Here is a 12,101-nt window from a genome sequence, read left to right as displayed (position 1 = left end):
AAAGAAAAGATTTTCAATTGTTGATTTGCCTCTTCCACCAACACTTCCAATTCCATCACTTTAAACTTCACTTTTTCACTTCAAATGAAATAAAAATGTTGGTAGACCAACAGTATTTAGGTATTTAAAAAAAAAAAAAACATTTCTCAATGTGACAAAATTCTGATTCATGCAATAAGGTGTGTCATTTGTTGCTGATCTAATTAGGGAGTGTTCAATCAATTTCTTATTTACTCACCAGAGACATTAAACCTGCACGTGGATGTTCCTGCACTATTGCCGACTCTGCACTCATAAGATCCATTTTTGGTGGGCTCCAGTCGGAATTTCAGCTCAGGGGTCTCTTTCAAGTCCGGCATGGGTATACTGACAAAGTCTCCGTTGCGGTACCAGCGGATGTCCGTAATACGTGTCGGGTTGGCACGCAGGACCAAACACCTGAGGGTCACCATCTGATAGTTCCTTGCGCGTGTGTCCTGAGACACTGGGTCCAGGATGGGAGGATCTGTGAAGACAACAAGCATATAACGTTTTAGTCTGTTTATGTAGTTTTTTTTGTTGACAACAAAGTATGAATTTGTGATCCAAAATGGTGGCAACCACCTGTTTGTATATGGTCATATTTAGGTGCCAACTTATTAGGTAGCATTAGCTAAGTTAATCAAAATTGATGTAATATCTACCTGAAAAGATGACCACTTAAAGAGAAGTTATAAGCAATTCCTCTGACTTAAACAATATTAATAACAAGAAGAGATTCCAAGAGAGTATTTCCAGTGAGCACAAACAAAAAAATGCTAACAAGCCACAATTAACCCACCAACCTACCTGCAGAATTGCCTGCCTTTGCGGATAATGACTGACTAGCTGCCGTTGCCCCGAGGTTAGCAAAGGCACAACACACGCAAATTAGTTCACCACAAATCACCAGGCAGCGAGTTCACCCCAGGCTAATCATGTGCATAATAGACACGCTGTTAATGGCGCTATTGCCTCACTAACGGCAATGAGATCGTGTGTTCGGGGTCCCGGGGGCGAGGCGGCGTGGCTACAGTACATTATGAGTCGCCTTTAATAGATGCAGGTGTAATTAGAGTCTAATCTATGTAATGTACACAGACTGGGGATGGTGAAAATCGATTAGCAGAAGAAGCTGAAGAAAGATCCAAAGAGAGTGAAACCAGTGAAATACAAGAAAAATCATTGCTATTAGACAATTTAACCCTATAAAGCCAAACGGATATTAAATACAAGACATTTTGAGCCCTCTATTTCATAAGTATATTTTCTTTCCCATTAAAATCCTGAAGGTATATGATCTGACACATGCATTGCACTGATAATCCATTAGAGGGCAGTATCAGCTATCTGATGGCTTTTCCAGCGCCCCTATGGGATATATGCCACCGAGGCGGCGGGACTTCCGACTTCCTGGTTTTCACACATCAACTTTGCTTCTGTTTCCTGTTTTCGACGTGTGGGCCGCGTCCCATCTCTTGGCCTTCCGCCTTTGTGCCCCTCGGTTGCGCGTTCCCGTCGACGTGTGCGAGTGTGTTGTGTGTCTGTCTCAGTTGTCGGAAGCATTTCAGAGAGTGGAGACGCCCTGCGTGCTTCCGCCCATCGCCGTGGTTGGGAGAAACGAGGCCATCAGTGGCCGGAAACAACGCTGATGTGTGAAACCCAGAAGTCGGAAGTCCGTGGCATCTACCCCATTGACAAATGAGAGACACCTATACTTATTAATACTAATATGTTCGATATGTCTGTTTATTATTATATTTTATTTTTTGTTATAAATATACAAATTTAAAGCATTGTGACCAGATGTATCAAATATAACACAAATCAAAAATCATATGTGGAAGTTGACTTTCACAATTTGTTTTTTGTTTGTTCCAAAGGATCAATACTCTATTTACAAAGAATCTGAATTTTCTCTCGTATTTCATGGCTCAGTTAAAATGATGACCTGCTCAAACTGGCATGCAAGTACATCATGTAATGGAAAGTGTGATACTATGTGGTGGCACTGAGGGATGGCTGAGCTGTGAAGGTTTATCTTGTAATGCTGTGGACTGATTAGTGTAAGGTCACATAGCCTGCTGCTGTTTTTAGGCACATACTGATGTCCGACTTTGGCAACGTGTCAAGGGCACGGAGTGAAGTGAAGGACTTTATTAACATGAAGACCCTTATGTGATATGTTTTTAGTTTTTACACCATATAAAATGTAACAGATGGGCCAAAAGAGGGTGTCTGTGCCCTTTGGGGGAATTAAATATGATCCTTTTGTCACAGGTTGCATTTTATACCGTCCCGGCAACCATTAAATATGCTGACAGTACTTCCTGTTTCCTAGATATGCCCTATTTTTGAGCCCTACAAAAGTACGTTGTATTTTTTTTTAATCTGATGTTGTTATCTTAGTCGGCGTGCATTCTTCCTCTCCACTCTGGCTTGTGTTACTCCTTTCTTATTTTAAGTCATTTGAGATCTGTAGGAACTTTATTACCAATATTGTATCCAAACACTGTGCATGCCATCGCTAGTCTATATGTGAAGCAATGTTCATGTTATCATTGGTCAATATCAAGCAATACTTGTTGATGTAGCAATATTTGGTCATTTCTAAGATATTGATTGGTCTACAATGATTGTTTGGTCTTGTCAGTCATTCTTAAACGAGCTAATCGATGTCTGTCTTAAAGGGGAAGTCAACCTTAAACCTTTCTTGACTATAATATGTTATATGTGACCTCACTAGTCTAAACATGACATTCTGATTAATATTACATTTGTGGAAAATGAGTTAAGCAGCAAAATCCAGCCTTTTTTTATCCATCTCATGGGGCGGCCATTTTGCCACTGGCTGTCGAGTGAAGATGACGTCAATGTTGCTCAGGGCTCAGGCAACGACCAATCACAGCTCACCTGTTTTCTGAAGCTGAGCTGGGTTTGGTTGTTACCTGATGACATCAATTTTGCTCAGGTAACAACCAATCACAGCTCAGCTTCAGGAATCAGGTGAGCTGTGATTGGTCGTTACCTGAGCCCTGAGCTTGATGTCATTTTCACTTGACAGCAAGTGGCAAAATGGCCGCCCCCTGATCAACACAATATCAACCAGAATACCATATTTAGACTAGCGGGGCTCCATAGAACATATAATCCCCCCCGCCCAAACACACGCACACACACACAAAATGACTTCCCCTTTAAGTGTTTACAAGAGGATATAGAGTATGTTTAAGCCTAGTTTCATATTTATTTCAAATAATATATAATATAAAATAATGTATATGGTCATGACACCTCACTAGCACCTTACTCTTTCAAATGCATCGCCTTTTGTGTTTATTTGCTCCCCGTCTTGGCAACGCATTGCAATGTTTCGTCTCATCAGGAGCGCACTCTGAATATAAACAAAGGTTTCATTGAATGCAAATAGATTCCTCCCTGCGACAGCAACATTGACCAAGCTTAACATTTACAATAAACAAAGTAAAAATCAATTTAGAGAAGGAGGTGGTGTGTGGACACAGCAAGGAGGGATGACAGTTTGGGAGAAAGGGACAATGAGGAAGACGAATGACGGGGAAAGTGCGGCGTGAAAGTGAACGAAGTCGATGATTGAATATGAGCGAAAGGATGCAGAGACGGAATGACCAGAATGGACAGGCAGCGGGTGAGAGAGGTAGAGGGGTCCTCCCTCCGTTAGCTGATTGATGATGATGAGAATAGCAATGAGGAAGAACAGCCAAGTGGGATGGAAAGGAGAAGAATAGCATACAAAGAAAATAGAGTGGAGGCAAGTGCGCCAAGACTGCGTAGCTACTTAATTGCGTCTTCCATAAAAATAATGGTGTCTTTCCCTCACATCGATTAACAGTGCTAAATGGACAAACAAAAAAAACAGTATAATGAGGCACAAATTAAGGACGGCGTGCAATGGAGATAGATCTGTTTTCCAACACGTTCCTGAGATGTTGTTGTACTGTAATCTAACCTTCTTGCTTGGTGTGTTTTCCACCGGCATAACCTGACAATAACACTTTTTTTAGGTTTTTTTCTTTAGCAGCTCACCATCCATCTCCGCACCTTCCCTAATGCCACTTTTTTCCATTCCAGGCTCTCTCTTAAACCTGTTTTTCGTCCACACGCTCTTGCTGGTGTATCCGTGTGTCTCATCTCTATGTTTCTCTCTGCACCCAGAGTGGGGTGGCCACCTGGTCCATTAATCAGACTTGGCCAGTGTGGACAGCAGGGCTCACACAGTGTTGCCCTTCCGCCCGGCTTGCATTAGCAAGCCCAGTAAATCCTTGTGCAGGAAAGGAGCACAATAGAATCCGGTAATTTAAACTGCTTCATTCTGCTCCGGGGAATATCATATACAGTAAATCTTGGCCTTTGGGTGCCTCAAATACAATAATAATATTTGATCTTTCTTTTTTATGCAGGGTACATTTAACTATACTCTAGAGTACTTCAGTTACAACACCTCAAGGATATAGCTGAATTAAATAATTAAAAGACAATAAAAACGTTTGACAGGAGGGGAAGATAAAGGGAACCAAAAATCTAACGTGCAGGAATTCTGTGCTCTGGTGGGTGTTAACTCAAGAGAGAGCGCCAAATAGATTTTGTGTCATTTCATTTGTTGGTCAGGAAGTTCATTAAGAGGAAAGCCTACTCACTAATATGGTACGGTCACCAAAAATGCCATTGCTTGGCATCAGTCAGTACTTGACAACACTGTAAAAAAACTGTAAATATAACAGAATTTTAGTTTTTATTTTAGTTTTTTTATTTTAAAAATATCATTTAATTTTCAAAGATAAACTCTGATTTTACATCTCAAATGTAAAATAACATGAAATCACTGTAACTGTAGAATCACACAATATTTCTGTTTATAAAAAACTATTAGAAATACATATATTGATTGTTAAAATGCATTCACAAATGTATCGTAATTCCACAAATATCTGTTATTTAATGGAATAAAATGTAAAATTCAACTATGTGTAATTGTAATTTTACCATCATTTCTTTGTGAATTGACATTTTTCTTTAAGTGAAAAGAACTACAATTTTTGTAATGTCCTAGATGGTAGCATTCATTGTATTAACATTTATTTTGAAAGGACATCTCATGAGATATAGGTAAAGGAGAAAGATTCAGAGGGTGAATAATATGCAAAGCAAAGAATTGGACTTACGGATGCTGCCTCTGCTGAGGCATAAGCACTACCAAGTATACATTTCATGAGATCTAAAATTATAAACCACAGTGGCAGCGTGGATCATTGAGGTTCCCCTTGGCGAACATGTTGAAGTATCCTTAAGCAAAATGCTGAACTCCTAATGCTTTGTTATCAGAAGGTGAATGACTAGTCAAAACGTAAAGCGGTTTGAGAGCCTCGTAAGGTGGAAAAATGCTAATAAATGAATTACCCTACTAATAAACTGTTGCAGTTTTAAACCCAATATTAAAATTTTCAACAGTTATTGGCCATGTTTTGAAAGATTATAACACTATTTTTTTTCATATACTGTTTTATTACATACAACCTTGTTAAACATACAGTTAAAAACTGTACTTTAATAATGGAAAAAAAACTGTGTTTTTATGAGAAAGTAATTTTTTACGGGGTTTAGTTGTTGTTTTTTAACAGTGAAGTCCATCTCTTTGGGTACACTCATCTGAAACGATGTATGAAAAAAAGATACACACATGCACATTTGGTTTCCTAGCTTTCTGTTCACTTATCTTTATCGTAGAACCAAAAGTTGCCCAGGGCTTAACAAGTTGAACAGGCCCAAGGTGGTACGAGTAAAAAAAAAAAGTGTATTTCTTAACTGAAAATATTCACTTTAACACTCACATTGCACATTGAGCTGGACCTGCGCCTCTCGCCGTTTGATGTTGAGTCCGTTGTAAGGAGCAGTCTGACAGCGGTAAGCCCCCATCATGTCGCGGCTTACGTTTCTCAGCCTCAAGCGGCCGTCGGGTGTCTCCACCACAGCCTTCCCAGAGGGCATCAGCAGGTCCTTTTCTGTGCGGGACCATAGGATTGGCGGACGTGGTTTGCCATCCATCACTAAGCACACCAGCTCAGCTGTCCCGCCTTCTCGCGCAATAACCGACTGACCTCCTGGAGGGACCGTCAGTATTGGGGGAGATACTAGGAGGGGGTAGATTCAAAAGATTGAACATACATTAATCGAAACAAAGATATCATAGTAGCTTAGGACTTAGTATGCGAGGCAGGAATGACGGTGAGGATGTTTGAGAGGGTAAGAGGTGAGCGTTGATATAAAAACCACAGATGGTGTCTGACACTTAAACTTGAAAACAGAGGCAGATGGCAAATAAAAAGGTACAAAAGAAACCGACGTTAACAAGGCAAATTTTATTGAACAATCACAACGCTTTAATGCAACATGGGAACCGTGAAAAGCAACGGCCGCTCAGTGTGGAGCGCTAACATTCTGGCTAATTACACAAGGAGTAAAAGTAGATACTTGTTGGCATTAATTAATGCAAAACTAGTCAAATGGGACAGAACAAGTCGCCTATAAGGGCGGGGAACTTAAATGCTAGAGGGCCACAATTTTTCATCAGTGCTACTGGGGGGCCCACATAGGACCACGCTCATCCTAAACAGATGTATGACATTTAAAAAAATAAAAAATAAATAATAGACAAAATGTGCATATGTGAAAAATGTGTTCTCAATATATTTAATTTTTGATAAAAATTTTCAATGCGTGACATTTAATATTTTCACCATTTTCAAAATATCCGCTATCCTAACCCAACAACAAACGGTTTAAAGCAAACAAAAAAATAACCACATACTGATTTTTTTTTTTTCCAGTGCAAAGGGCTATCTTGCATAAAAATTACTATTCAATGCCGGTACAAAACTGCTGAACAATAAACTAACATTGAGTGCAAGTACACATTTTGTAAATTTTTCACAAAAATCAACTCATTAAAAACTGTATTATTATTGATTACCGGTACTATGTTTGTCCTGCATATCATTCCAAATTCGCAAAAAAATATTAGGCTTACTCATGTTGGTTGGTCATATTACAACTCAAAACTACAGTCGACCTCTGCATATGCAGTTCGGCAACTGCGGGTTTGCATATTTGCAGATCCCCACCCCCTTTTTTCTTTTCATATTTAGGTTTTCCTGTTTTATTCTCAAGATTTTTTCCTCCCTTTTATTGCATTTAATGTGGTAAAACATAAATGTATGTTTAGCAATGTTTTTAAAAATATTTTTTAGTTTTGTAAAAAAAAATACATTTTGGGAAAATTAATTAGCTGCAAAAAATGTAAGTTAGCTGAACTTTTAGTAACTTTTAGCACATTACAAAAGGCAAAAGTTTGAGAGAAGAAATTACTTGGCATTACGACATTTTGTCTTTTAACTGTCAGACACTTTGAAAGTCGTGCAAATATGTGACACAGACGGATATGTGAAAAATGACAAAAAAAGATCTTACCACTGTTCTGGGAGATGTTGACATCCACTCGGAGCTCTGGCACACTGCTGCCCGGGAAGTTTGCCACGCAACTATAGGTCGCCAAGTCTCGGAATTTCATGTCCACGATCTCCAAGCTGCTGGTGCCCGGCGCCATATCGGGGTCACTGCGCAGCAAGATCAAACTGTCCGTGTTGAAGACCAGCGCGCCGTTCTTGTACCAGGTGTAGTTGACCTTGTCCTGAGGGGTGGCATCGACATGGCACGACAACTTGAGGTCTCGACCCATCTGGATGGTTTCGCTGTCCTTGTTGGAATCCGGAGTAATCTGGAAGGTCAGGTTGCTCATTGCTGGGTCAACAAGAGGGGGGAGGGCCGGTTAACTGGAAGCTGATTAAGTCTCAAAACATTGTGTGGAAAATATTCAAAAGGTCACGTTTCTCACAACATAAAAGAAAACACGACTTCAGTTTAATCTCAGTGTCTCATCATTTACAAACCAAGTCTTATTTATTTGTTTATTTATTTAGTCAACAAATATTTGGGCTCAGAATGACCTTGGACTTTGAAGTGTAAGGATGCCACTGGCTTCGTGTTTGTACCATTTTAATCAATGGTAGCAAATTAAATTAGTGATTTTTGTAGCTATTACATATTTGGGGTGGTGTTGCATTCATCATGTGAATGTGCAATGGTATATAATAGTAATAAGGTATAATTGAAGTTGAACAAAGCGGTATCTGGGAATTCAATCAAGATGGCGTTTTTGTTGTTTTTTCTTGCTGAAAAGTTGTCATTTTGACAGTATGAGGATTCTGCCCAACAGTGACAATATAAATGTGTGGGTCAGTGTTGAAAAAACTAAACATTTAGAAATGTTAAAAAACAACAACAACAACAACAACATGATAAAAATAATGACTTTGATGGATTAAAGCAACACTAAGGAACTTAACATTTACGTTGATTATAGCGGCGCCATATGAACAAAAGCGGTACCGTTATATCTGAAGGAAGACTACATTTCCTATGAGGACAAGCGCATTGCGTCGTTTTTTTTAGCTCACACCAACGAGAGCAAGCCGGGCCAATGTCGATCCTTGGCTGTCCTTTCATCCGGGGTAGCTTTTGATGTATAACATAAAGCAGTCAGGACATTTGTAGTTTTTTGTGTGGCAGTGTTCCTACCATCCTCCTCAAAGTCGCTTAATGCCAGTAAAAATGATACAAACCCCTCCAGGCCATGGCAAAGGTACCATTCAACTAGTTTCAAGTTAATGTTTCATCACAAAGTTATTTAGTGCTTAGTGACAACTTGATTTTAAGAATAAATGCACAACTTGATTTTAAAAAATAAATACACAAGTACGAATTTAAATTTAAAAAAAAATTGAATACAGTGTGAAAGTGAAAGGCTTTAAAGGTGAAACAAGAATGTGGGACAAATGGTTCGAGGCATACGGATGATGCAAAATCACTCAAAGCGGCAAAAAGAGAAGAAAAAAGGTTATTAAAGAAGGAAGCGTGAGAGGGGAAGAAGGAAAACGCGGGACATAAAAGGAGCCTTGCACAGAATGAATCGCAACGAGAGAGGAACAAAATCAAGGACAAAGAGTAACTCTCAGAGTGCCACATTTAATTTTCACTTTCAAAAGCTACACATTCCCCACAAGATTTAAACTCTGAATACAACAGTTGTGCGTTTCCCTCCTTAAAAGGACGGAAAGGCAGCGAGCAGTTTGATTTCAACATCTTTCAAGCCTGCTTCGCAGATGCCGGGTAGATTCACACACGAGGCACTGACCATATGTTTTACATGCATCGCTGTCAGGAGACAACGCAGCCAGTCTAATATGCATGAATGCTCAATATAGCGGATGTGTGCGTACTGGTTCACACTTTTCTTACTGTTCACACTCATGCACACACACGCACACTTAATGTGTATGTGTCTCATTTGCTGCCTTGTCACCTGTGTTGGTGCGATGATGCGTTCGGGCCCATTAGGTTTACAGGAGAAAGCCATCCAGCATACATTGTCTACGGTGTTAGCTAACGGGCGAGACTCTCGCTAATTGCTTCCAGTCCGCTCCAACTAATTGGAGTGAATAAAGATGATTAAAGGGACTAAAAATAGCTGAAGGGGAGAAGCCATGGAAGGCTGTATCAACGGTGGGGAGGGTTGAACAAAAGAGGAATACTTAACCTTCACATTCTGACATGATTCACACCCGATCCACTACTTGCATTAAAAATACACATTCAAATGTATCTGGGTGTTGCAATGTTAGACATTTCAGCAATTCAACAAGGGTGGCCTCATTTAAAACAAAATAATAAAAAACACTGTTAATTTCACTGCCATTGACGTTTATAGACGATGATCATCATCGATGATGAAGATGAGGGTGGTGACTCCGTGGTTGGGAAGCATTGACGCGGCAGTAGAAGACGTTAGATGGAGCTAGATGGAGGAGGGAACGGGCAATGGAGAGCGTTTGCAAGCAGCTCTACACTTACAAGACGAAAGGCATCGACCAACGCTAAAATAGTACATTGATGACGACGATGATCATCATCGATGATGATGAAGGTGAATCCGAGCTTGACGGCGAAATTGGAACCGCTGACGCGGCGGCTATGACGGTGTCGTAACGCGGAGCGCAACCAAGCACGCACAGGCGGACATTCGATCGGACGACGGAGAGTGCCCCGAGTCCAATGCATATTCATCGGAGGAAGTGTGTACAGTCTGCTACTTGCTTTTTATTCCCCGGAAAAAAAGCCCGTCAAGAAAGTGTAACGTTTGCACGCAAAGCGGACCAATGCGAAAGTGAAAGTAAACTGTTGTGCGAGTCCTGGCGTCTCCTTGCACGCAGGAGAGCGTTACAAAAGGAAAAACTGTATTTGAAACATCCACATAATTGTAAGTAGTACCACAGTTGCACACATTTGTAAATAGTTTGCGAAATTGTTTTGTCAAATTGTTACACTGTTGAATGGAAATAAACGTATTTTGCAATCAAAAAACACTTTTTCATTGTTGGTGAAAGCGTTTTACAGAAGTAAAGTACTATTTAGGTGTTTGTGGCATCATTCATGGACAAAAAGAAGTGTACAATTCACTAGAGTGCATGAAATAACATCGTTTCACAAAAAGCTCTTTTTCTCCGTTTTTTTTCAAAACAGAGAATTTCGGTGAAAGTAACCATTTTCTATTGTTGATTACTGAAGAACGGAATAAGGTAGAAACAAACTTTTTTTCTGATGAAAGCTGAGAGTCCAATCTTTCATTTGGTATTATGTGTGTTTCCATTGTCCAAACACAACATTTTCTGTGGACCTTGAAAGATCACTCAAAATGCTTAAATCGGCTGGCAGTGGGGACAACCCGTTTCTGAAAACGTCTGGCAGTGAAAGAGTTAAAAAAAATAAAAAAAAATAATAATAATAATAGACATTAACTTAAACCGGAACAAAAATACAGTATGACTAAATCAGCATTCAACTGCTCCAGGTAGTTTATGTAGTCATGAAGATAAAAGCTTCACAATCTTGTCGATGGTACAATAATGAAAATACAGCACAACGGCATCTCTGCTATTGCAATAGCGTAATAGCCTTCTTTAGTGGTCCAGAATAACGGTGGACCATGTTGTATAACATCAGCATCGGTAATATTGACTGTTGTTAACTTCGCTGTGCTTCTTCATAGACTAAACAGTGTTAAAAATAAATAAAGACGACCATTACGACCGACGAGGGGGAAAAGTTTGCAGTTTCATGATTAAAGTCACAATATTACACATAAATGTTATACTATAGTGAGTAAAGTTAAAGAGTAAGAGTAAAAAAAAAATAGTACGACAAAAGTAATATTAAATTGCTTCCCAGGGGGCGCTACTGAGAGAATTTTGAGCATCATGCTAGGGATGCATACAATCATCAAGTCATCAGGATAGACACGCTTGAAAGAAATTGTTGAGTGGGCATGTTGTGACCCCCCTAAAAAGAAATTATTTCATTGGAAGAAAAAAAAAAACGATTCCAAAGAGGGCATTCGCACCACAGCTTTCCTCCTTGAAATGAATGGAAAGTTTTTGGGGGTTTTTAAATAAAGAAAATAGTACTCTCTAATACTGTTCTTTTTTTTAATTATACAGTTACATTACAATATAATTAAACATAATGTAAACAGTTTGTGCATCATGATTCATTCAGTGCAGCAGCTCCTTCTGATGTGCGTAAGCAGGCCACCAGGGGGCAGTACACTGTAGGCATGCAGACATAAACGAAGAAGAGTTTCAGCGCTACCCTAACTCGGTAAGATGCAGTAAAATTTGTCATTTGTCGCAAAGGATAAAGAATATATGCTTATGAGTATTGTTATATTGTCTGTTTAAATGTGTTGCCGCATCGTTTGCGTTTAAATACAACACCACCACATAGATGCTACAGTATTTGTTAGCCCATCTATAGCATGTCCCATTATGAATTAGCCTAAAGCTAGCCCTTAGGCAAAGCTATTTGGCTGTTTTACATGCACAACATACAATGCCCTTTATTTTATTTTTAGACATGAGTTAAGATGAGTTCACTGT

At 39.5% G+C, this 12,101-nt stretch overlaps 1 protein-coding gene across 3 annotated transcripts in view; it reads right to left on the bottom strand.

Annotated features, from left to right (window-relative positions):
- mdga1 (MAM domain containing glycosylphosphatidylinositol anchor 1) overlaps window positions 1–12,101 on the bottom strand; it is a 173,729-nt gene that overhangs the window by 42,618 nt on the left and 119,010 nt on the right. For all 3 annotated transcript variants that reach the window (XM_077564192.1, XM_077564194.1, XM_077564193.1), the window contains 3 exons: window positions 7,522–7,851; window positions 5,886–6,185; window positions 239–505 (listed from right to left, as the gene is read on the bottom strand). In XM_077564192.1, coding sequence (XP_077420318.1) covers window positions 239–505; window positions 5,886–6,185; window positions 7,522–7,851 — 897 coding nt within the window. The remainder of the gene's footprint in view (window positions 1–238; window positions 506–5,885; window positions 6,186–7,521; window positions 7,852–12,101) is intronic.

The sequence above is a fragment of the Vanacampus margaritifer genome, chromosome 4, assembly GCF_051991255.1.
Source record: "Vanacampus margaritifer isolate UIUO_Vmar chromosome 4, RoL_Vmar_1.0, whole genome shotgun sequence".
Classification (NCBI taxonomy): Eukaryota; Metazoa; Chordata; class Actinopteri; order Syngnathiformes; family Syngnathidae; genus Vanacampus; species Vanacampus margaritifer.
This window is presented reverse-complemented; position numbering and strand designations above follow the sequence as displayed.